Genomic DNA, 24,544 nt, shown 5'->3' with positions numbered 1-24,544 from the left:
AGAGCGAAATCGTCATTATAATGGCCTGACTCACGGACATTAGACACGGAAGTAAGGGATGAAGGCTGAGGTGAAGGAGAAAGTCTTGGCGGGCGGCAAAATGTGCCAGAATGTTCCCGGGATGGAGCTAAAGCCACAGAACGTCATTATATCCTCCCTCCTCTCGCCGCCTCTCCTCCGTCTTCTTGTCATCGTCGTGCCACCTGCACTTTCGACTTCGATCATCAAAGAACGATGGCGTTCATGCTGAAGCGTCCGTTTGCCATTACGACTGCCCTCAAACAGGCGCCGTCAAAGGCCACAACAAACTCGTTTCGCTACCTTCACAACCTACCACTCGCAAAGTCGCAACCGATCCTCTCGCAAATCCGCACCATCCCATCCGTGTCAAAGTCGCAGAATGTATTCCGTCAAACGTTTCGAAGAAGCTACCAGACCCAAGGCATCCCTTCCCTTCAAGCATCTGGCGACATGAAGCAAAGGCTACTCTACGGCGCAGGCATCTTCGGCGGAACTCTTCTGGCTATCAACCTGGTCTTCAACCGCGAAACAAGAGAAGATGGCGGTATGCCTCATTATGAGCGCAGCTACCTGAATGAGACGTTCATGCACACCGGTCTTGGTCTCGGCATAATCGGTGTCGCCGCGAGCGCTCTTCACCGCAGTGCGTGGAGCTACCGACTTATGTCTGCCAACCCCTGGCTCGTTATGGGATTGGGCCTTGTTGGTTCCATTGGCACGATGTATGGCTGTATGGCTACTAGTCCCGACAAGTAAGTCTAAGCATAATCTTCCATGCATTCGCAAACTAACACGTCATAGCTATGTTCAGAAATATGCACTGTGGGCCGGCTTCAACGTCGTTCAAGCAGCTCTCCTTTCTCCGCTCTTGTTTATGTCGCCCGCCCTCCTCGCTCGCGCTGGTCTCTATACTGTTGGAATGATGGGTAGTATTGCTTTCGTTGGCGCCACTGCTAAGCAAGAAAAGTACCTTTACCTTGGTGGACCTCTTCTCGCGGGCGTGGCAATTGTCGCTCTTTCCGGTCTTGCCCCTCTCGTTGTTCCCGCCACTGCTGCCCGTACCCTGATGTGGACTGAGAATATCTGGTTGTACGGCGGACTAGCTGTCTTTGGTGGCTTCACTCTGTATGACGTGCAGAAGGTGTTGCACCACGCTCGTCTTGCAGAGCAGGGTATGGTGCCCAGAGATCCAGTCAAGGAGAGCATCAGCCTTGAGCTCGACTTTATCAACATCTTCATCCGCATGGTCCAGATTCTAGGGATGAGCCAGAGGAGGAAATAGATGAACAAATAGCTACGTGAAGATTGGGAATTAGCGAGTGTACAAGCAAACTAGGTGGTGCATTGTGATTCAATGGACATTGGCGTTATCAGGCATGACATGAGTCCTGCTCTCTCCTCTCTGTGTGACTTGTAAAATAAAGTACCACGTATATCAATGACTTTGCAAAACATGGATGCGCGTGAACGTTAATACCTGCTGTTAAACTTGTACTAGTCTGGCATGGGAATTGTGACAACTGCGTCGCTGAGTCTAGACTATTGTCAAAACATAATCCTTTAGCAGCAGCAGCAGCATCATATAAATAGCATGAATTCCGAACGTTCGGCCTCAATGTTGTTATTACTAATCGACACCTGCGAATGGATCCGTGGCATGGGTGCGGAGTCCTAGGCCGAGGTAAAAAGTACGCGTTCCGGGTAAGTCTGTCTGGTCTCCTTGCAGCTTAATTAATTGATACCCCAGAAACATCTCACAAGGCCATCAATAAATAAATTTTACAACGCCCTATCAAACGCTGGATTATCACTAAAGCTGTTTCCAATTCCATTAGATTTCTTATCACAAAGAGCTTGGATCTCGCGAAACCATTGACAGCATTCTACAATGGCGGGCCCGCCTTACAAAGACATTACGTTTGAGATCCGCGGGAAGATTGGGATTATCAAAGTAAATTAATAGCTTTCTTTCCTGGGCATTGTTGGATAATGTGACAAGTATTGTTATTATGATTACCCAGATCTAACCAAATTCCCCCAGTTCAATCGTCCGAAGCACCTCAATTCGTTTGGCGGGAGCATGGTCGAGGAGGCCATCGATGCCTTTCGGATCCTCGACAAGCACCCCGACACCGTCTTCACCGTGCTCACCGGCGAAGGCCGATTCTTCTCTGCCGGTGCAGATGTGAAAAGTAAGTTCTGTCCCTTTCTATCTGCGTGCTCGATATATATATGTAACCCCTGAGCACCTCACGCAGCCGCGCTGATTAACGCCGCCAGCCATCGCCTCGGTCGAGGACGTGCAAAACGAAGGCCAGAAGAAGCTGTACTGGCTACGCCGCTTCCTGCCTGGAGTCGAGCTCGTCCGGTCCATCATCGACCACAGCAAAGTGACAGTCCTGGCGCTAAACGGCAACGCCGTCGGGGCTGGCGCGGCATGGTTCCAGGGCAGCTCGGACCTATTCTTCGCAGCCGAGGGCGCGTGGCTCAACGTGACGTTTTCGGCGCTCGGCCTGGTGCCGGAGAACGGGTCGGCGCTGGCGTTTGCGCAGCACATGGGCGTGCACCGGGCCAACGAGATGCTCATGTTTGGGCGCAAGGTGACGGTGGAGGAGTTGCGGGAGGTGGGGCTGGTGAATCAGCTGTTCCCTGCGGCGAGCTTTCATGAGGATGTGGTTGGGTTCTTGGAGAGGCAGTTGGTGGGGAATGATGGGAAGAGCATGGTGGAGATGAAGAGATTGCAGAATGAGGGGCGGAAGTTGGAGAGGATGGCGGCGGTGTATTCGAGTGTGGATGCCTTGGCGGAGAGGTTTGTGGAGGGGGTGCCGATTGAGAGGATGGGTGCGAAAATGCAGGAATTGGCGGGTGAGTCATTGTCGTGGGCGTACAGTCATCGTTGCATATGAGTCGCTAACCGTGTTGCAGCAAAGTCGAAAAGCCGGTCTAAGCTGTAGATTCGTCGTGCTTGGATGTATGATGTCTGATGTCTGTATGTCTGGATGTCAGGATACAATTCAAGAATGAATTTCTACGATTTCCCCGTCAAGACTTTCCTGGTGTGAATTGGACATGATTTGCACTGTGACGAGAGAGTATATGGGGGAAGGGGTAAGGACATTGATTATGCCTCTAAATTTTTCACACAGTCACTACGTCGTGCGCCTCCTTCCTGAGAACTAACATGAGCGCACGAAGTTAGGCATCTACACTTCACGATGCGCAATTTCCTTTCATTATTGCATCCAGTACCTGATGCATGGCTCTTTTCATGCACATTCTTTCCAGTCCTCACATAATCAGCAGGACCCAGGACTCAGCATCAGTTTCACTATCTACACCTTGCCCAGTCTTCTTGATACAGTCTGTCTTCCCACGACTTCTAGCTTCTGTCTGCCATGGACTACGAAACATTCCATAGATATTTACAGCGCAGCTTCGATCAGGTTTGCCGTCGGAATCTTTTCCAGGCGAGCATATATATCTGCGACTGGCAGGAATATGGATTGGGTTACCCCATACGATGTCTAGTATGGCCCTACGACAAGACGCGCCACTTTTACATAGACGTCAAGCTACATACACAAAATGCAGACTCGCACCATCCGCTTCTCATCATGAACAGATCAAGCAGGTATAGATATGGATGGGAGAAGGCATCTACCTGGCTGGCCAAGGAGTCGAAACTACAGCTTGAAAGGATCAACACCAAGAATGAGTCCACCGAGAACAATGTTACCACGAGATTCCAGACAAAGACAAGATGGCAGTGGGTTCTCGACGGACAGTTCTGGATGGCTCACCCATGGTCTCCGCTCTCCACTACTCTACACCCAGAGCTAGGTATCCGCATAGTCCCTCCTTTCCGCATCCTAGATCTGCCAGATGAGATCCTCGACATAATCCTCACGAACGCTCTCGATGCTCCTCCGGAGATCATCCTCAAGACAGACCTGCCTTTCGACGATAAACACCATATAGACCCCCCGCGTCCCATTCCCAATATACAACTCCTACGGGTCTGCAAGCGCTTCAAAGCCATTGGTACCTTCAGTCTCTACACACGCACCAAATGGCACATGACCTATCCTCCTGAACTCAAATCAACCATGCCCCCAAAACCCGACCCCGGCGCCGCCTTCTCCTCCATCCAACACTCCATAGGCGCCCGAAACTACAATCTCCTACGCGATATAACCATCGAAGTGCATGAATCCCAGACCAATCTCCCCGGCTGGTTCGCCCAGCATCTCCTCGAAACCATCGAGCTGTTCGCCACCTTCCTGCCCCATATTCGCCGCCTGCACATCCGACTAATCAAATGGGACTTCAGCCCTCGCGAGATGATCGGCATGGGCAAAACGTGCTGCTATCTGCGTGCGCGCGTGCCGAGACTTCTTCTCAAACGCCATATGTGCTCTGCGATCAACTCGCTTATTGCCCTGGCTAGCAGCGCAGGGTTCCTGGCTAAGATACATGTCATCTCGCGGTATATCCACTGGGACACATATTGTCCTCCGTGGGGCATGCCTGAGAATGGGTGGATAGCCAGACACGGCGCTCCTGTCTCGGCGGGTGAGTGTGTGAAGACGAGTTGTTGCGCCGAGGACTTGTACGTACCTGTCTTTGTCTTCCATGGAATCACTTGTCCTGTCACGATTCATGTGTGGTACATGAGCTAATGATATACACAGTGCACATGTCATTTCCGAAATCGTAAACGATGCATCCACAACCATGCCCACCAGAAACACCGCCATCAAGCACGCCGCGGCCCTCATCCTCCATGCCGCCGCAAACCTCTCTGACATACACTATGACGACATCCTCCTCGTCTGGCTTTGGCTCGCTCACGCCGATGCGCGCAGAGATATGCTCTCCTCGTCCTCCTCTGCTGGAGCAGAATCTGATGAACCAACTTCGACGCTCGCGAGTCTGAGTCGTGTCATAGGAATGCTTTATGGTTCAGATAACAGCAATATAGAGGATAGAAATAGAAGGAGTGTAATTCAGTTGTGGAGCAGGTGTTGTCCGTGGATTTCGAAGGCGCACTTTGAGGGTTTCGGGGCGTTGGTTGGAGGGGTTGGGTGGTAGTCTGATATAAGTCACGATGACGACTGGGAGGGGGTGTTGGGTTTGTGAATGGGATGGAGAGGATGGTATGGATAGGTAGATAAGAGTAGATCGAAAAGTAGATTAGGATGATGGTCATATGGCGTGTGGACGTGAGAGCTTCTCATGATGTGGTAAGTATGTATGTATCGGGTCGCACGCACGTCCCTTATCCTATTAGTATTATTTCATTTACTCATGAGAGTTGTAAGAGGTATTAGAGTAATGAAGTATCCGACTAGATAGGTAGCTAGACCAGCTAGACTTGAGCTTTGAGCCATGAGCTTGACATGAAGACTATGGTATGGAAGTATATACCTCTGCATATATATATATAACGATTCACATATCAACTCAAGATTGAATGTCAAATGAGCGAGTCGGTGGCATGGAAAGCGATGCATGAATGAACGCATGAGTTATATATATATATACGTGTTGGATATTAGGGGTATTAGTATGGTTGTCTGGATCGTGTGTGTATATCCAGGGCTATTTATGCGTCCTTGATCTGCTAAGCATGTACTATTTGCTTGGACGTTATAATCATACGGCTATACGGTTTATAACCTCTTTTCTCTTTCACTGGATATGTGATACTGTATCAAGATGGAGTGTATTGATTCGCTACTTTATGCACATACACACACACATATATATATATACAGTCTTCATTCGCACTGATCGAAAACTTCGCCAGTTTTCCTTGTATTGCCATTTTTGGCTTCTTGTTCATCAAGTTCGGCCAGGTTTCAAAGTGCGAGGAAGAGCATGAGCATGGTCAAATACGAACGAGCATGGTCAAATACGAACTTCCATACCTAGTCTACTTTGACTTATGTCACGAGTTGGTCACAATATAGTAGCTATACATGTAGGCACTTTGGGCTACGGTCTTGATTGTTGTTGGTAGGATCGGTATCACGTACTCATTGGCTGGAGCACTGACATAGGAATTTTCTTTGGGGCTCTTGCGACGCTGTCGTAGTCAATGTCCTTGTAGCTATTGTTGTTTTTGTTGTTGTTGATTTATGATGCTATGACAGGGGATCATTATCTTGCACCCGTCCCACTGGCTCCTGCCCTCGCTCGTGCCCGCGATCTTCCCTGCGCTCTCCGACCCTCACCCCTCGCGCTCCCTCCGTGATCGCCCGTGGCTTGTGACTCGGCCTCGGTGGTCGCGTGATACTCGGATGATGACGATGACGAGGGCGCCGATGGGTTGTCGTAGTGCGTTGGGGGTACGGTTTTGTAGGCTCGTACTTTTTGGGGGTTTGCTGTGGTGGTATTCAAGTTGCCATTTTCGTTGCTATCGCCATCATCACCATCTTCATCATCATCATCATCATCGTCGTCGTCGTCGTTGACACTGCTCGAAGTGGTGGAGCGGGCACGTTTCGTGGCCGAAGAGACGGTTTTGGACGGCGTGGCGCCGTGGAATTTGCCGCCGTAGTTGTAGAGCAGCTCTTCGTGGACGTGTATGGGGCGGGCCGCGTAGATGCCGATGCGGCAGACGGTGTTGCAGGCTTTGATTCTGGGGTAACAGTTTGCGGTGCGTTTGGCGGTGGCTTTGTGTTTGTGCTTGGGTTTGTCGGTGTCGTCCCACTGGGCGCTGTTGATGAAGCGCATTTTGTTACCGGCGCGGGTGCTGTCGATGACTATGTCTAGTACAGCGGTGTTAGGAGCGAGAGCAGATCAGGAGAATCGTGAAACACACCTCTATGTAGTTCGAAACCGTAGGAATAATTTCTGTGGACGGTGACCTGGAACCGTCTGTCAAATTCGTCAATGGTTATCAGTTCTCCGGTGTATTCTCCGATGAGCTCATCCTTCTTGATCTCCTCAACAGCAAAGAGACCAAATCCTTCGACATCCGAGTTCCCTATTAACGTGTGCTTCCGCATACGTCGCTGAATAGCACAATTCCCACATACCGGTGGTGGAAGCTCGCAATGACGGTTGACTGGGTCCAAGACTTCTCGAACACCACAGCTTCCGCATGTGTCAGGATCACACTCACGATTCAATTGTAGACACAGGCAGACTGTGCGGCGCTGAGTGGCGATGTCGACGTGCAAGCAGGGCCTTCCTTCGCGTTTACAGTCGCACCCAGGGAACCGGCGTAGACACTGCGCGTTGCATCCGCAAGTCTTCTCGCAAGGAATCTTCAACTCGAAACACGAGCACTCCGCCGCAGTCTCACACGGCCCATCATGGTCACAGGGTCTGAATATCTGCGTCTGCTGGGGTTCGTGTGCATTTCCCATCTTCGGCTTCGGCCGTCCAGTACCCTGTTCCATCCAGCGAACTGCCCAGCCACGTGAGCTCAATGCCGGGACTCCTTGCTCTAGAGGGGGCTTCTTAAGAGCCGTGAATCTGAATCGCTGGTTGTGCTGTCCAGGTTTGAGCAAGATCTCCTCATCGCAGTCTAGTTTGTTGTCGAGGATATCGCCGTCTTCGTAAACGCCGTGATATGGGCAGTCATGTCTTGACGTGCACGAGTTAGTCAACTTTCAGTAGCTGAATCATATCACCTACATCTTGCAGATTTCGCAAAGGAGGTCCTCCTTGGGAACTTTTTTGTTCGCTAAGTCCTCACGTGTTGACCAGTCTATGAACCATTGGCGTGCTAGTTCAAACAAGCTGAATTTTGTCTCTTTCCAGAAAGCGGCGCTTACAAGAGCTGCTGTGACTAGACTTTGCTTGGTCATCTCAGGTACCTTGTCATTGAGCAGGTCTTCCCAGGTCGAGTCGATCTCCCCGATGTGTAATTCAGTTGGTGGAGCATAGATGTTTCGATCTCTGACTTTCACACCCACCATTGTGGGTAGATCACTGAAGCTCTCTAGTAGATTTGGCTCTTTAAAATATCGCAGCACGTCGGACCAAGAACACTGCGACTCTCGTAATATATCTTCCGCATAACGAGACCATGTTATTCCCCGACCTTTTGAGATGTTACGCGAGTCCCTGTCGCGGTTGAGTACTGGTAGCTGTTTAGTCAACTCATTCTGCACTTCATCCGTCTGCTCATCGTTTTCGAAAAAAGGGATGCTGAGTAAAGCATGTTTATTCTCAGCTAGAATGTTGCTTGATATCTCGGTATAGTGAGAGTACTTTGGCGTGCCACTAGGCCTGATCTCAGAAATCATGCTGGGAATGCCATGGTGAGGTACACGTTTTTGATCGCAGGATTTATGCACAAAGCTGGTGACCTTCGAATTTTCGATATTTGCCGATGATCGGCTAGCAAGTATCAGCTTTAGAAAGGGGTTTTCTTTATCGACCCATCTATCATTGCATCGTTTGATGGCTTTTCGTTGGTGCTCGAGTAGGGACTTTTATTCACGTCAGACGAGACGACTCATCATTGCAGAGCAGTCACTGACTTACCGAAAGTTGTGCCTCTCGGTCTTTGAGACACTTTTGAACATGGCGCCGCACAATCTCAGAAACTGCCTCTTCTTCCACGCCCCTGTCTGTGTCTGATTGTCATCAGCTCGAACCATTCAGAATGTTGATCAAAGGATTTATGATTACGGTTTACTATTGGTACGGTACGTCTTTGCTCAGTAGACTCTACTTCATGGGCACCCTGGTTCGAATCTGCGTTGGCCGTGTCAACAGCATCAAAGCTCCTCACTTGGGTCACTTCCTTGGGACTTGTTGCATCCTCCTCCACGACCCTGGGGCCTCCTTCTCCGCTCAGGATGGATGTCTTGTGACTGATCCGGTCATCGTAGTTGATAAGTCTTGATGAGTATACCATTGCAGTATCAGCTAACCGAGCGGCCGCAGCCTCCGAGACTCTTAGAGGATTCGCAACAGCGTTCCGGAGGTGCTTGGAGGGGTTTACCGTGTCGATTCTGGCTATACCTACTTCCTCGGCCTCTGAAACCTTTGAACGATTCACTGTAGCATCCCTGAGGCGTGTTGATGAGTCTGTGCTGGCAATCGGTGCTGCATCATTCTCCAGGACTGTTTCATTGCTTACAACGCCAATTCTGCGATTAGAAGTCTTCGCACTGTTTATGCTTTCATGTAGCGTCGTGGTGAGCCCAGGTTGTCTCTTAGTACTCGCTGCTAGGTCTTGACCTTTAGTCGGGCTGGGCTGGTCAGACGGCGTGCGGGTTTTTTTCCGAGCAGGCTGCAACTCATGCGATTTAACACGAGTGGGCACTCCCGATGCTGGTCGACTGTCATCCGCAGACACGATCTTCGTGTCATCACCACTAGATATGGTTAAGTGATCATGTAATTGATGTGCCTTCCTTTTGCGCTTCGGAGTTGTGGATACTGATGCGAGCGGCGGGTCTCTACTTTGACTTGCACGATGTGCTCGTCGGGACAGCCTGTGAGGTAATCTGCCTTCATCCGAGGTGACACTCGTTTTATCATCATTCGTCAAGTCAATGATATCTCGACGTGCCATGAATGTTGCAGTTTGTTGTTGGGTGAATTTGATATAATGTTTGATGAAGGATCTAAGAGATTGAGAATGAGATACCTTACCTAATACCTACTATGGATAATCATAATCACATCTTAGCGCGTACACTATACCAAAAGAGGGATGGTCATGCTGGCCATGTTCGCTCTGTATCTCGAATTGATAAGATACAGGTCAGAATATGTCTGTTCAATTAACCCGTGACGCTGTTATTCCGGTACTAATGCCATTTCTGAGTTTCGAAACCTCGGCACGTGCAATGAATAACCTTAGAAACCTCCAAAACATCATGAATTTCTAAACTCTAGCCGCTACTCATACTACGAGACGTGACCAGCCTACCTAAATCTCAGCAGGAATTCAACTTTAATAAGCGAGGGAAACCTGTATATTGAAACATTGCGGACATGTAGCAGGGCATCGTACTCCAGATAAAAATGAGCATCCCCGTTGTGTTGCACCTCGTCTACCGTATTTTCGAGTGTTGAGAAGAATTGACATTTGCAGCCCATGCGCAATATATTTTTGCTAAGCTACATGATGCTTTTCCAGCATACTGTCATGCATGCCCACACTGTCCCATGTAGAAACCAAACCCCAGAGAATCATGCTTAGAATTTCTTGAACTGCTTGACAGCCTTTCCAGTACGGGGCAATACGCGAAGAACGTTAAAGCGGACCTGCCAGTCATGTTAGTGACTCCGCATATGGTGGTAGTAGCCGTCATATAACCACGATAGCAGATGGTGTTTTAACATACAGTTTTGCTCAATGGTCTGCATTGTCCAACGGTGACCTGGTCGCCATCCTCGACACGGAAAGCAGGTGATACGTGCGCAGCAAGGTTCTTGTGACGTCTCTCGTAACGAGCGTATTTGGGAATAAAGTGAAGATATTCGCGGCGAATGATGAGAGTACGATGCATCTTCGTAGATACAACGGTTCCGGTGAGAATACGTCCGCGGATAGAGACCATTCCAGTGAAGGGGCACTTCTTGTCTATCAAACACCAGAATTAGCACGTATATTTCCCTCGTTGACCCAGGTAGCAGTGTGATACGTGCGAAGCACCGTATATGGTTGCGCATGATGTTATAACAGATGGTGTGTTGCAGTTCAAAAGTGCTCCGCCATCTTCGCGATCTTCAATGCAAACGCAATCGAGTATCCAGAAAGGTCTGAAGCTGGGCTACATACCGATGTACGAGCCTTCAATGGCGGTCTTCGGGGTCCTGAAGCCCAGGCCGACGTCTTTGTACCATCGTCGCCCACCCTTGCCGATACGCTTGCTCTTGCCTGACTGAACTTTGGAGTTCAGGAAGATGTGGGGTTGCTTCTGGAAAGCGCGCTCGCTCTGGACAGTAAGTTCGGTCGCCATGGTTGCGGGCGTGAGATGTCGAGGTCGAAAGTTGGCGTGGCGGCGTGTGTCGTTGAAGTTCCTGGAGTTCGCTTGTGGTCACGAAATCTTCTGTGGTGTGTGGCACGGACCATCTCGCTTAGATGCCGTTCTTGCCTCGCATCAAGCTCCATCGGGGGATTCTCGGTTGATCGACTGTTGTTTACATGGTTGACAATCACAACACCTCCACCACTCAAGACTACCTAGGTGTTATGCAAGTTTCGACATTAGACGCCCACACCAGACCTGACCAAATACCGTGGTGCTTTAGGTCCTTCCATTATGGATGACAAAGAGAATATCGCCGAGGGTATTCAAGTTTCGCAATCGGGTTTATCGCCGCTCAAGAAAGCAAGTGGTCGCAAGACGCGCAGCAAGAGTATCGGACCAGGAGGCTTGAATGATGCACCACTCAAGGATAATACAGGGAATAGGCGCAAGGTATACTGACTCTGGTGTTCATGGAACCTACGTTGATCACAGTCACAGTCTGCGTTCATCCCAAGTGGCATTCTCCCCAGCAAGGAAGATGAGAAGAAACGTCGTGAGGCCAGGCGCAAGTCTCTCGGTACGTCTATATTAGTAGAAGTAAACCTATGAATAGTTTACTAAATGGATTCACAGCGAATCGACGCGTCTCTTTTGCGCCAGAAGCTACTCTACATACATGGGACGTGATAGAGTACATCGAAAACGCGACCAATTCCTCCTCATCCTCGAGTTCGACCCGACGGAACTCTGCAGCGCCTAATCGCTCACCGCAGGAAAATGCGGCAGCGCAACTCTCTGACGTGGAGCCACCATCTACACCCCAAGAGCAATTAGACGAGCCTATCATAAAAGAGTCACCTGGAAATCAACGCGATGCTCATCAGAAGAAACGACGAAGAAGCTCGGGAATACCACCATTAGACTTCAACAATCCGGAAGACGTCTTTTCTTCCAGCCCAATGGACGAGAGCTCGTACAGCGGGGACGAAGAAGAAGACGCCGACGTGCAGGCACCGACAGCTTTTATTGAAGGGGAAGAGAACACGTCTGCATCAATTGGCAGCTGCTCTGGAGAATCTACAGGCTCAAGTGCACGGCTTGATGCCGCTTTGAAACAAGCAAGCACCTATGCCGGAACACAAAGACTAGATTTTGACGAGAACGGAGACATGTCAATGGAAATAGCTGGTGATGAAGTCACAGCTGCTTTCAAGCCTTGGTGTCAAAAGTCAGCTGGAACACTGAATCCGTCGAAGGACACGACGGCTAAGTTCGATCAAGAGAACGTGAATCCGTTTCCCACAGACAGTAGCGATCGGTCTCGGCATAGATTGACTGGCAAGGTCGAGGAGATGCCCAGTGGCGACGCGGAGGACATGAGCATGGACATCACTCGTGCCATCGGCGGTATTATCCGATCAGAAAACGACCTGGTCTCGGATGACGGAGACGCAACGATGGAGTTCACTACCGCAATAGGGTGTATCCAAAAGCCAGAGCCACACCCCCAGCCTAATCGGAGAGCATCACTGAAACGGCGTCGCTCATCCGCTCTTCCTCATCAGGGTGCCACAGAAGAAGGTAGTCCGGCTAACAAACAATCTCGACGTAGTAGCTTAAGAATCCGATCATCTCCCGCGGACACTTCTATTGTTGAAGACGAAACAATGGAATTCACTATGGCGCTAGGCGGTATACAGCAGCCTGGCTCGCTCAAAGGCTTGGAAGACAGACGCAGTAGCATCAATACGTCTCTTGTAGATGAGACCATGGACTTTACAATGGTGGTTGGCGGTGGAATTAAACCGACGATGGCCCAAGAACACGATGATAAGCTGGGCAATGAGAGTGGAGACGACAACGAGGAATTGTCCATGGAGTTGACTGCTGTTCTGGGAGAGATTATAAAGGCGTCTCCGAAGCCTGTAACTCCAGTCAAGAGTCCTGCTAAAACATCCACTGTTGAGTCCCACATTTCGACCAATGTGACGAAGAGAAGCCCTGGCCGATCCCGGGCAAGCTTGGGCTCGCCCACTAAGTCTCACTCTAACAAAGCACAGCAGTCTCCACGGCGAACTGCCAGGAAAAGTTTGCTCAGCTTACCTCCGACTACGTCAGACGATTTGAAGAATGATCCAACCAAGCTAGATGTTTTGGTAGCCTTTGGTGACTTTTCTGAAGCTAAAGACAAGGACACATCAACTCCGACACCAAAGACAGTACGTTTCGGTGCCGACTCAGTTGGCTCTGAGAAGACTCCATCGCCAACAAGGAAAATACCAAAACCGTCTACGCTCAGTGTAGAGGCGGAAGATTCAAGTGCTTCAGAGGAGTTCTCAGAGGAGCCAACGTTGAGGAGCACCGCAGCTCTCTTCAATTCTATGAAAGCATTGTCTACTCCAAGGAAGCAGGCTCAACCATCCCCTGCCAAGCGTGCAACACCGAGGAAGTCATTCGCTCAGACGGAAAATGCAGCGCGATCAAGGGCTCCTACCCCAAACAAGCGGACACCGAGGAAAAGCATTAGTCCAAGCAAGCAGGCACGATTCGAAATCTTGGAAGATCAGGATCCTCACGGACCTCAAGATAACAGCTCTGTCGATACTGCTAAACAGCCAGAACCGGAGCGAATCCAGCTCCAGGATTTCCTCGATATGACCAATATTAAGTTCATGGATCTTACGACAACGAAGCGACGCCATACCGCAGCTCCATCCGCATTTCTAAATAAGAGGACAAGTCGTGATCTTGGAGATCAGGATGAAAAACCTAGCCTCGCGAGCTGTGTCGTCGCTGCCGCGTGCACGGCCCCTGAATATGAGATGTACCAGCATGCATGCTATCAACTCAAGCAGCACATTTCCCAAGGCAAGGACATAGTAAACGGCATTGAAGCCAGTGTAGATGAGGAGACCCCGCCCCTATTCAAAGAGTTCCTGTCTGCTCCTCCAGATCAACGCTACGTCATGAGCAATCAGCTCAAGAACATGAAGACTTTTTCTAGACTCAACAGCAAGGAAGTCTGGTACAATTGGCGAAGTAGTCTGCTGCGCGATCTCAAGACTGCTCTCCTCAAGACTAGTAGGGAGCTAGATCTAGATGACGCAGTCTTGCAGAAGCAAGAAGAAATACTCGATTCCACTATGCCTACACTGTCTATTCGCTACAAGAAGCTACGTACAGAGGAGCAGCAACTTCAGCAGCGGGCTGATGAGCTATTGAGCTGCGACAAGGAGGAACTTGATGCGACGCGTGACAGACTAGTGGCTGTAGAGTCCGAACTTGAGCAGAAAAGGCGTATGTTGTTCCAATTACAGGAAGCGCAAATGCAGACGGAAGCAACTATTGATGCTGTAAAAGAACGCAAGGTTGATTGCTTGAGTGAAATTCAAGAAGCAGAACGTGTACGTGAAGAATGCCGCGGCTGGTCTGCGAGTGAAGTGAACGCACTCAAAAGTAAGTCCCTAAACATCTTCGCAAACAATTTGAGCTGACATGAGTTTAAAGACAGGGTTTCCGCGCTCGAGACAAAGTATGGATGGTCTATCACCTCTGCCAACACTGTCCCTGCACCAACATTGACAATGACTTATGCCTCAGACCTTGAGCTCTATTTCCATCCACTTGCTTTCTCGCCTCATGCCGATCATAGTCAAGCTTCCTCAATGTCACTAACATACATCGGCGACTCGACTCCATCTCCACGACCTCTTACAACTAGCAAACGATTTTTCTTACAATTGCTCCGCGCTCATCTCCACTCGATTACCCAAAGCTCCACATCTATCCCTAGTCTACTTACCACTATCAAGACCGGTTGGCAGATGGCTTTGGCTCTGTCAGAAGGGGTCCGGAGTCTGGAGGTGGTTGGTATCTGTGAAGAGAGCATCTTGTCTGATGAGCATACTGCAGTTTCTGTGATGCTTGTGCTGGGTTCCCTACGCACTAAAGTCCGCGTCACGTTCGAAGTCGGGGTCAGTGCGAACGAGACCATATTCGAAAGCACTGTGAATGTTAAAGCAGATGTGATTTATGGCGAGAGATATAAGGAGAACACGATGACCGATTTCGTAGGATCTAAGGTTGGCGACAAGCTGAAGGCGCTGGGGGAGATGTGTGCCTGGGGCGATGCAGTTGAAGATCTGAAAGCGAGATTGATTCAGAAGGGACCCAAAGGAGAAAGGGTTTGAATTACTATGGTGACCTTTCCTTTTTCCATTCTTACGATACTTACGACTTGATGACTTCTGGTAGAGATGGATTCCCTAGGCGCGGCATGCATGATTTAGCGAGGTTCTGTTTACTGCTTGTGGACCGGAGGCCGCAGACAGACTAGGGTGCTGCTGTGCACACTAAATCCTACCATATTACTGTCAATTCATTCATACTCCATGCCCTCTATGCTTTCAGTGACTCTGTATAGATCCTGCCATTGGTCAGTCACGCTTCCATATGACCATGCATCAACGTTCGTTGGCAAAAATCCATCTATCCCTTTCCAATGCATACTAAAAAGAGGTATATATGACTGATAGAGCCTGCAGGACAGCGCCACGAGAAGCAGAAGTTAAATTGTTTCCTCGTCGAGACGGTCACAGCCGTATTCACCATTAGAACAACAGTTATAAAAACAACACATCAGCTAACCAACAGCAATGGCAGAGGACCCGACGGAGACACAGAAAACGCATCATGTGCTAGACAGAAGTCAACAGCCTCATCATTGTGCGATTGAGGAGTATGCCACCCATCACCTCAATTCCCAAAGCCCTAGGCTGAACGATCAGCTTAAGTTCGCCCTGGATAATTGCAAATTGCACAAGGTTCCCAATTGGACAGCCATTCCCTCGCAGGGCAAATTCCTGATGCTACAGTGCCGCATGCTAGCAGTGCAGCATGTCCTCGAGGTAGGCACATTTGGCGGGCACAGCGCTATCTGGTGTGCCGCAGCACATGAAAATATCAAAGTCACGACGATCGAGATGGACAAGCACCTCGCGGAGATAGCACAGCAGAATCTCCTGGCTGCTGGACTCCTGGATCGAGTCGAACTCATTGTCGGCAGGGCTCAGGATGTGCTGCCTAAGCTAGGGGCGGACATACAGGCTGGGAAGAGGCAGCCTTTCGGGCTTTTCAGTGTTGATCTGGACACCATGGAGCAAACCTGGGAGGTCCTCGACATTGGCCTTGCTCTCTGTCTTGGTCGCGCGTGCATCGTGGCTCATTGTGCAGTCCGACTCTGCGACCCCTTGATCCCTACGGCTGACGAACACGTAGCAAGGGTCCGTGGAAGCCGCGAACTTATTGAGAGGGTCGGAGCGGACCCAAGGCTAGATGCTGTCCTACTGATGACTGTCGGAGAGCAATATTATGATATGGTGATTGCCGCTGTCAGGTAATTCTTTGCGATTGCGATATCGATAGGGAAATCAGAAAAGGTGGTGGTGGAAGTGGAGGCAATATGCACGTGGTGTAGATGATCGATGAAGTGTGTCATGGACAGATTCTCACCAAGGGGGTGGGGGTGCCTAAATTACCCAGGTTCTCTATCGTATATCTAGGCTAACTAGCTTTACTCTGATAGTCCACTAGCAACTTAGAGAAGTATAGTAGATAAATTTTAGTGCTCTATTATTAGACCATTTCTTAAGCTCTTCTTTCTTAAAATTTATTATTGCTTTTACCAAGTATAAAGGAAGAATACCTATATATCCTTAGTAATCATTATGCAATGACTAAGTAGCTAGATATCTCTATACTATATTATGCTATAAAAGCTAGGCGCTCTAGACATGGAATGGTTTGCCTTAAGTCTGAGTGAACAGGGGGTGGGTTCGACGAGCCCTTACTGCCCAATCGGCTATTATTCGGGAGTCTTCCCAACTTGCAATCCATCTTGAATAGTCCATCTCTTTGTTTTGACGCTTCTCCTCTGTATCTCTCTCAAGAGTAATTCAGGGCCGTATTATACTGGAAGCGGCACCTGAAGATGCCAGATTCTGAGCCAGACGAACGAACGAGGTTGGTCAGCTCGCCTGTTTCGCCGGCGTCACCAGCAAACGACGGCGCGGACCGGCCCCATGATAGCAGCCTGATCCACCTCATCCAGCCTAGGGTTCTTTACTTGTTGACACTTCAATTCATTACCAATTTCGCCTACTACCACATCCTAGCTCCAAGACTCCGCATTCTAGAATTAACTCTGTGTCGCACATACTACTCAGATCACGATCCATCTTTCATACATGATCTCCCATACTGGCCAGGCTACGATATTACCGAAGACAAATGCAAGCTCAGCAGCATCCAGAGAGGCTTGTCTCGACTTCGCGCTGCAGGAGTATTCCTTGACGGACTCGTCGTACTACTGCTATCCATTCCATACGGTTATATCGCAGACCGATATGGAAGAAAACTTGTATACAGCACGTGTACTGTGGGTTTGCTACTAAGTACCGCGTGGATCATGCTTATCTGTAAGCCCGTGTAGATTGTGCGAACCTTCGGGCCCCTGACTATACACATAGGCACTTTGTACGATCATGTTCATATCGATTCTGTGCTGGCCTCCAGCGCATTCCTAGTAATCGGCGGTGGCTCATCAGTGCAGAACGCAATAGCCTTCACCATGGGAGTTGACATGACTGGAACAGAGGACAGGTGAGTGATAGGTGTAGCTTGGGTATCGTATAGCTTAATCTTATAAGCTGTCCAGCTCAACGATCCTGTATCTACTTCTCGCCATGTACTATCTCGGCTACATCTGCGGCAATGGCCTGGCACCAGCGACGATGAAGTATCTTTGGCTACCTTTTTGTCTCGCTTTCATTTGCTGGGGCATCGCACTCCTCCTAGTTGTACTGATGCCTTCAAGTCAGAAGTTTGCGGAGCAGAGCCAGACGAAAATGCGACAAGGAGGTGTATTCAGCAATGTTTTTCCCTCCAAGATCTCCACGAGGGCGTGGCAAATATATTATAAAGCTCGCAATACTGTCCGCAAGAGAGACTACTTGGTGGGTATAATTGCTCTGTTCCCTTTAATGGCTGTACGTGGGCCTGTCATAGAGCTCGTACTACCGTATGTTTCTAAACGCTATCACTGGTCACTGGCAAATGTAAGTGTCCCAACAACTTCTTCCGATGCCTTTCACTGCTAGGTTCGGTTCGACACGCTCTGATCTTGACCAGGCTGGTTTTCTTGACGCCATGAGTGGGATCATTGGCCTTATGCTAAGTTTCTTCATGCTGCCAGTGTTAGTGACATATCTCAAGAAGCATCCTTCTTTTGGTCCAATACGCGCTGAAGGAGCAGTTGTTCGGTACAGCGTCTGTGCTCTAGGGTTTGGAGCCCTCATCATTGCTGCCGCACCAAGTGTGGGACTAATGATACCTGGTAAACACTCTATATAAATTTGTTGCTTTCATATTAATCATGACCATAGGCTACGTGATATATGCTACCGGCGCAGGTGGTCGCACGGCAATACTGGCGATAGCGACCTCACTGGTGTTACCTGAGGAAGTTGCTAGGTTGAATACGGTCATAATTACGTCTGAAGTCCTCGCTGACTTGACTTTGTCTCCGTTCATATGGTATCTTTGGTCTCTGGCTTTGGATCAAGGTTCAGATGCAGCTCTTGGAATACCTTTCTATGCTGTTACGGTAGTTATGTGTATCGTGGCGGCAATCTTCCTATACACCACTCGCGACCCTGATCACTTACTTCGGGCTATCAGGGAGCATAGGGAGGACCTCAATGACTCCACGAACTTCTCATCTGAAGTCGAAACTGATGATATGACTTGACGGATTGCGCACATCTCGATGTTTATACCAGTAGAGCTATACCATTACTTCCTCAACCTATCAGACATGTGTAGTGATTGTAGCCCCCCAGCCAGCAGGAGACTAGGTGAACGAGCACAACGCCTTTCTGCATCATTCGAGTGTGAAAACGATGAGCCTTGCATCCACACTCTCGCGTTTCGTACCACAGGTGCCACTGTCCCTTTGTCGAATCGCGGCGTGGGGACACGCTGCTTTGTCAGAAATATGACATTTAGGTATTCCAGCAACACTTACTTGATACTGTATCTGACTCTCTCGGTTCATTAGAGTCGTACTGTACGAAGACGGCAACTTCCTCAGGGGTCTGGAAACTTAACCAGTACCACTTATGGTTGGCACTATATTTTGTGTAATAGAGGTCGAAGACATAATTTGACGTTACCATATCTGCTGCGAGCAAATCGCTTGCTGGAACAGAGCTTGCATCACACAATGCAAGAGGACACGTTTCAACCTGCCGATAGAGAGGTCGCCAGACACTGGCCATGTGAGCATTTCAACTGAGCACACCGGCATCTCAGTCCGCTTACTTCACAATGCGTGCTCGGAACCCACCATTCAAGAACCGCTCGACTTCGACATTCGTCAAATGCCGACGTATGCGTTGTGGTCCTGAAGTTTCGGTGTGGTCTGTAACAGTGGGACTTCAGCATCTAGCTACACTGTCATGCTGTCCGTCGCATACGCACCAATATGAACACCATAGACCGGCGGTGCAATATTGCCAGCGCTGAGATCAGTGCTAGCACCATATTCAGTCGTCTTTGTTTCACTATCACGAACCTTCGGAGCGTCAAAAAATAATTTGTCTACAGCTAACGCTACTGATGTTACCTTCAGATCGTAGCAAAACACATGTTCAGTCATGAATTCCTTTCTGACCAGTTCCACAAGTTTTCTGCAGTACGTTGCAACAGAGGCGTCATCAAACCCGAACTCATACGTTGCCGACGACGGGTGTGCGAAAAACCGGAACCCTTGCTGCGAGTATGATAGATTATCATGTGGCAATGTCCTGACATCGGTTATGGGGATAGTGCTTCGCTCTTCGAATTTGATATTCGAACGTGCTTCCTCTGGGACTTGTGTGTCTGTCGATATGGCATACGGTTTGACATTGGTATACAAAGGGAGATCGGAGATGAAGGAAAGTGTTGCGTTGGTCATGACTGGGTGGGATAAAAATCCGTTATTGTGAGCGCGAGGTGTACTTGTTTGCATCTCTGGACTGGACTGCGAATTGGTTTCACTGAATTCTTAGTCTTGCAGCCGGGAGGTTGAGTAGGACAATGTCACGGATAGAGAAGTAGATTCTGGAAATGTCAATGCGAATCTGGATTGGTAGCTAGTGAATTGGTATCGCAAGTGCTGGCTGTATCTATGCGCTCTCCCGATATATCGCATGATTCTCGCCTATGCACACCAAGAACATGTCTTTATGTTTCGCCAAGGCAATGTCCACATTTTTCTCTGATAAATCTCAATTCTTCCAAACTATGAGACACCGTTGCGCTAGTAACTTTCCCATTTGTCTCTGATATCTGTCTCTGGAAATATCTCAGCCCTAGTCCCGATTATCGATTGTCAGTTCTGGTTGTGCTTACCGGAGCTGCCTCCGTAACGAACGGCCCAGCGGCAGGGGGTTTTACATATTCCTTCCAGGGCTGTTCTTTTGGAGACTCAACAAGCGGCATATTGAAATATGTCGTTTTCAGTCAGGTTTCTACTGTCGTTGTAGCTTTGAAAGAATTATGCGTGTGAGGAGGTGCTCTTGAAATTTCCGAATGAGACGGCTCGAAGACTGACAAGGAAAGAGCAAAGATTTGGAAGGTGCGGGGTTGCATTCGCTCTGAATTGTGTACGGCAACTTCCAGAAAGTCATCCTTGATCGGTGAGCTTCATGCAGAGCAATATGCATGGCAGGGAAGTTGTTGGTGGCAAGAATGAATTTGGCCAATCGAGCTGTTGGAGATTGCGAGTCTTGCACCTGTGCGCCAAGCGTAATACTTATCAAGCCCCTGATGCCCTCGGAGTACCAAGACTAAATGCAGGCGTTTGTCATTCCGGTCAAATGACCATTTTCCTTGTCGAGTATAAAATCCGCGGGCTGTTAATTGATACACGGCAAACGTAATCCGAGATCAGCAGCGAAAGTGTAGATCAAGACATATGTCGCAACGTGAACAATCAGAACCATTCGAAATTGTATTGGATTAGAAGTCACAACCGCCACTGTTCGTCATCCAAGAACGTTTACCAAGAGGGATCTGTCAAATGCTTGGAGTAGCTGAATCGTGCAGAGTATTACCTGCTCACCGGTCTTGCATACCGACAAGGTTGTCGTATGATTTGAGATTATCATCATGGCCTGGAGGAATGCCACTGAGCTCCTCTCGTATCTTCTCTGCCAGTGCCTTCGTGTTTATGGCATCCTCCTCCTTCCCAAGCTGAGCTAAAACTAAACTCATCAGATAGCTTGATCTACCAATACCACCTTTACCTTCGTAAGCCGACGCGTATATCTTCAACGCTTTGTAAAGCAGCCTCCTATGAGAGTTTAGATGTGAAGGTCACGGAGCTTTATCGGATGTGGTGTAAAACATACTCCGCGCCAACATGGTCATCTCGCATATGAAGATGCCATGCGACCTTGTGTAATGATCCTGCAGTTCGATAAGTCTCGCCAAGGATATCCTCTCGGACAGATAAAGATAAAGAATGGAGCCGAAATGCTTCTTCCAAGTGGCCCATTCGCTCATACACGTTGCCCAGAGTGTGGTTGGCGCTGTTTTATTAGAGCTTTTCACGATACTTACTGGAGTTAGCACTTACAACGCAGTCAAGTAGTTCCCCACTCCTAGCTCCTCATCATACAGCTTGATGGCAGCTGAAAGGTTGTTGATGGCAGACTGATACTTTCCTTGAGCATTATCTAGCATGCCTTCGACATCCAGCGTCAAGGCTTTGTAGCTTTCCGCCTGTCCAGGATATTTAGAGCGAATCTCGGTGGCCTTGTTTAGCTCACGTCTGGAGTCATCGTAATTACCAATGGCAAGTTCTGCCAAGGCCATGTTGCTCAAGCCATGAGCAACCGAAAGCTCGGAGCCTATTTCCTTCATTATGTTCATTTGGCGAGTCCACATCTCTAAAGATATTTGTGGTTTGTTTGCGTCAATATGGATACCACCATATGTCCTGTATATGGTAACTGCAGCAAATTCGTTACCTTTCAGAGTAGCTTCTGCCACTGCCTTTGCGGTTGGAAGTATTTGCATTGCCTGACCGGGCAAACCGTTCTCGTAAAGAAACCATGCCGCATTTGATAGAACTGTAGCAAATTTTGCCCTGGGTTTTAGGGGTTCCTGAGATTCTCTATATGATCTTTCCAGAGCCAGGACTTGTGGCACATATAGACGACAACGAGGCCATTGTTCGTTCAAAGATGCCTTTTGTAATGTTAACTGGGGGTATACTCGATAAAGAAGTTCTAATGCTTCATCAAATCTCGTCTGTCTATCGGCGTGTGTGATATTCTTGTGTGTGATTGCACCCACTAAGCGATGCATCACTAGTGATCGCTGCACTTTGTTCTTATTGATCATAGACTGCTGCAAGAGAGGACGAGTTGCGTTGAGGAACAGCAACTTGCTCTGGAGATACTTTAAGGCCGGTAACGCATCGCCGGGTCGCTGCACATCAGAATTATCGAGAAGAGTTTCGGGTATACCATCCGGATCAAAGAACGACATTATCTGTATCATGTGAAAAGAGTTCTTGTTTGACTTTTCGATCCTAGTCATCGAGATATCCCAAACTGTACCAAGAGAATGAGGGTAAGACATGTTTGTATTGCTGGCATCCTCATCTAAAAGCGAGCTGCGATTGCGGAAGTCGGAGAATATTTCGCTAAACTCGTCAAGTTCGCATTCTGCTTCCAAGATGTAATTAGCAATCTGTATGATTGCTAAAGGGAGGCCCCCAAGCTGCGCTACAAGATCCTTTGCGATTTCGATGTCGTTCATGGTATGAACTTGGTGATTTTCATCAGAAGGGTCTTGCTTGTGAGACAGTACACCGAGAAGCATATCTGCTCCTACGGCGTCGGATAATGGCAGGACTTGGAGACCTCTGAGTGCTTTACTGTTTGTTGGAAACCTTGCTGAGGCCGGGTCTCTACTGGTAAGGATGATATGACCACGACGTGAAGTAGGCCAATATCCTTGAAGAACCTTCAGATCATCAGCATTATCGAAAACGATAAGCCATTTCTCTTCTGATAAAATATCAGCAGTGGTAGGAAACGTCGGAGTAACACTAACCAGTATCTTTGAGCCAATTACTGAATATGTTCTGGCACTGCTGGTCATTTTCCGGCCCATTAGACTTGATTGCTCCCAATTTCTCAAGGGCTCCTCGGACATCTTGGCTCATCTTGACTACCGAATCTGCTGAGAGCCAGAAAACGGCTGAGTAGCCATCCAGGTACCGATATACATATTCAATGCTGATCTGGGTCTTTCCGACCCCACCTAAGCCGTAGAAAGAAACAATACGTTGTTCGTCAAGAGCGGAGCATAGGTGATTATGGGCAGCATCTAGGAGATCATTTCGACCGACAAGAGTAGGATTCCGTGCCAGAGGTAGATAGTGGCATGGTAGCGTGACGCGATTTTTGACTTCTAAGGAACTGAGAATGTGCTTGAGCTCTTCATAGCGGACAGCATCGTGTTGCCGACTGAGTGTTTGAGCTTCGAGCTCGATCTGACGACCCTTTTGTCTTATCTTCGACACTGTCTTGTCGAGTTCAGGCTTGAACGGCTTCCAGGTCGTGACTAAAAGGTTTTCTAGACAATGTAAGCGCCAATGTGCAGAATTATGATCGAAGGAGGTCAAGGTAGAGAACTTACTGAGCGGATTACGGCGAAAAAACCAGATAACCTGACAAGCAAATTCCGCAATTAATATATACACTGGAGTAATGTCAGGTAAACTGTATGTAAATTTTAGAGTATGTCCTACTTTCTTGTGCCGGCTCCAGTAGTGACGGTGCTTCATTATACACCTCCATGTACGTAGCTATTCGAGGCAACGTTTGATTTATCTCATCAAACATATCTACAATCAATTGAAGAACCTGATCCGTGGTATGTATGAGCTAACAAGTGTTAGCGTCTTTGAGTTGCGCAGATAAATATAAGGTAGGGCTGTACATCAATGCACAGTTTTAAGCTGCCCCACAGCGGCGCCAATATGGCCGGCTTGATGTGGATAAATACATCAATGCTGGAATGGAAAGTCCGCAGTTGGTAGAAGCATGCATCAAGCCTTGCTAATTCGAAAGCCTTGCTAGTATCTTGGTATCTTATACGTAAACTGTCCACGAACCTCATCAATTCTTCAATTGATTTCAGGTTAGAGACAACTTGGAAGTCTCCTGGCTCCAGCCTCTTCCTACATATGTCTCGAACCGCATTCCATCCTCTTGAGTCGACTGTAAGCGATAGTAGGCCTTCACTAGATAGAGAAAGAATAGCTCAGTCAGTGACGGCATGATATGTCAGGCAAAGGTAATTCAGCTTGCCTTGCCTGTTCGATCGGAGAGGAGTCAGACTTAGAGTCCGTGTCGATAGACATGACGGTTTCTGTAAAAGCTGAACAAGACAGGCTTGATGGTTGGGATGAGGCTTGCTCACCTACTTATGGGGCGAGGGGAGCGCCCCGCCGC

General features: G+C 48.7%; 11 protein-coding genes across 11 annotated transcripts; 6 read left to right on the top strand and 5 right to left on the bottom strand.

Annotated features, from left to right (window-relative positions):
- Nucleotides 1-88: 88 nt before the first annotated feature.
- On the top strand, nt 89-1,347 carry EJ05DRAFT_118165 (Bax inhibitor family protein). The gene is made up of 2 exons (XM_033739046.1): nt 89-773; nt 823-1,347. Exons 1-2 carry the CDS (start codon nt 235-237, stop codon nt 1,301-1,303), a joined length of 1,020 nt encoding a protein of 339 aa, XP_033597427.1. The 5' UTR covers nt 89-234; the 3' UTR covers nt 1,304-1,347.
- Nucleotides 1,348-1,761: 414 nt separating this feature from the next.
- EJ05DRAFT_540481 (peroxisomal d3,d2-enoyl-CoA isomerase) lies at nt 1,762-3,240 on the top strand. Its single transcript, XM_033749608.1, has 4 exons — nt 1,762-1,972; nt 2,063-2,213; nt 2,302-2,886; nt 2,947-3,240. Exons 1-4 carry the CDS (start codon nt 1,910-1,912, stop codon nt 2,973-2,975), a joined length of 828 nt encoding a protein of 275 aa, XP_033597426.1. The 5' UTR covers nt 1,762-1,909; the 3' UTR covers nt 2,976-3,240.
- A 301-nt stretch (nt 3,241-3,541) lies between these two features.
- Nucleotides 3,542-5,112, top strand: EJ05DRAFT_519686 (uncharacterized protein; the record flags this gene model as incomplete). The annotated part of the gene is made up of 3 exons (XM_033748727.1): nt 3,542-3,548; nt 3,613-4,630; nt 4,713-5,112. 3 exons carry the CDS (start codon nt 3,542-3,544, stop codon nt 5,110-5,112), a joined length of 1,425 nt encoding a protein of 474 aa, XP_033597425.1.
- Nucleotides 5,113-6,349: 1,237 nt separating this feature from the next.
- Nucleotides 6,350-7,620, bottom strand: EJ05DRAFT_118126 (SET domain-containing protein). The gene has a single exon (XM_033739044.1). The coding sequence runs from the start codon at nt 7,428-7,430 to the stop codon at nt 6,795-6,797; it is 636 nt and encodes a 211-aa protein (XP_033597424.1). The 5' UTR covers nt 7,431-7,620; the 3' UTR covers nt 6,350-6,794.
- Nucleotides 7,621-8,402: 782 nt separating this feature from the next.
- On the bottom strand, nt 8,403-9,655 carry EJ05DRAFT_118113 (uncharacterized protein). The gene is made up of 2 exons (XM_033739043.1): nt 8,524-9,655; nt 8,403-8,468 (listed from the first exon to the last, which is right to left on the bottom strand). Exon 1 carries the CDS (start codon nt 9,560-9,562, stop codon nt 8,579-8,581), a length of 984 nt encoding a protein of 327 aa, XP_033597423.1. The 5' UTR covers nt 9,563-9,655; the 3' UTR covers nt 8,403-8,468; nt 8,524-8,578.
- A 193-nt stretch (nt 9,656-9,848) lies between these two features.
- EJ05DRAFT_478799 (uncharacterized protein) lies at nt 9,849-10,917 on the bottom strand. Its single transcript, XM_033744531.1, has 2 exons — nt 10,341-10,917; nt 9,849-10,260 (listed from the first exon to the last, which is right to left on the bottom strand). Exons 1-2 carry the CDS (start codon nt 10,554-10,556, stop codon nt 10,192-10,194), a joined length of 285 nt encoding a protein of 94 aa, XP_033597422.1. The 5' UTR covers nt 10,557-10,917; the 3' UTR covers nt 9,849-10,191.
- Nucleotides 10,918-11,261: 344 nt separating this feature from the next.
- Nucleotides 11,262-15,393, top strand: EJ05DRAFT_519682 (Spc7-domain-containing protein; the record flags this gene model as incomplete). The annotated part of the gene is made up of 4 exons (XM_033748726.1): nt 11,262-11,420; nt 11,469-11,547; nt 11,604-14,426; nt 14,478-15,393. The coding sequence occupies 4 exons, from the start codon at nt 11,262-11,264 to the stop codon at nt 15,158-15,160; spliced, it is 3,744 nt and encodes a 1,247-aa protein (XP_033597421.1). The 3' UTR covers nt 15,161-15,393.
- Nucleotides 15,339-16,580, top strand: EJ05DRAFT_118025 (putative O-methyltransferase). The gene is made up of 2 exons (XM_033739042.1): nt 15,339-15,405; nt 15,515-16,580. The coding sequence occupies exon 2, from the start codon at nt 15,626-15,628 to the stop codon at nt 16,367-16,369; it is 744 nt and encodes a 247-aa protein (XP_033597420.1). The 5' UTR covers nt 15,339-15,405; nt 15,515-15,625; the 3' UTR covers nt 16,370-16,580.
- Nucleotides 16,581-16,837: 257 nt separating this feature from the next.
- EJ05DRAFT_513299 (MFS general substrate transporter) lies at nt 16,838-18,831 on the top strand. The gene is made up of 5 exons (XM_033748420.1): nt 16,838-17,446; nt 17,498-17,630; nt 17,686-18,085; nt 18,159-18,363; nt 18,413-18,831. The coding sequence occupies exons 1-5, from the start codon at nt 16,960-16,962 to the stop codon at nt 18,775-18,777; spliced, it is 1,590 nt and encodes a 529-aa protein (XP_033597419.1). The 5' UTR covers nt 16,838-16,959; the 3' UTR covers nt 18,778-18,831.
- On the bottom strand, nt 18,830-19,986 carry EJ05DRAFT_488534 (uncharacterized protein; the record flags this gene model as incomplete). Its single annotated transcript, XM_033745722.1, has 4 exons — nt 18,830-18,834; nt 19,054-19,157; nt 19,350-19,449; nt 19,509-19,986. 4 exons carry the CDS (start codon nt 19,984-19,986, stop codon nt 18,830-18,832), a joined length of 687 nt encoding a protein of 228 aa, XP_033597418.1.
- A 1,250-nt stretch (nt 19,987-21,236) lies between these two features.
- On the bottom strand, nt 21,237-24,484 carry EJ05DRAFT_513298 (uncharacterized protein). The gene is made up of 6 exons (XM_033748419.1): nt 24,401-24,484; nt 24,030-24,333; nt 23,839-23,974; nt 23,727-23,789; nt 23,139-23,663; nt 21,237-23,092 (listed from the first exon to the last, which is right to left on the bottom strand). The coding sequence occupies exons 1-6, from the start codon at nt 24,451-24,453 to the stop codon at nt 21,648-21,650; spliced, it is 2,526 nt and encodes an 841-aa protein (XP_033597417.1). The 5' UTR covers nt 24,454-24,484; the 3' UTR covers nt 21,237-21,647.
- Between the last annotated feature and the right edge of the window lie 60 nt (nt 24,485-24,544).

Source organism: Pseudovirgaria hyperparasitica, assembly GCF_010093815.1.
Source record: "Pseudovirgaria hyperparasitica strain CBS 121739 unplaced genomic scaffold EJ05scaffold_14, whole genome shotgun sequence".
Lineage (NCBI taxonomy): Eukaryota > Fungi > Ascomycota > Dothideomycetes > Acrospermales > Acrospermaceae > Pseudovirgaria > Pseudovirgaria hyperparasitica.
This window is presented reverse-complemented; position numbering and strand designations above follow the sequence as displayed.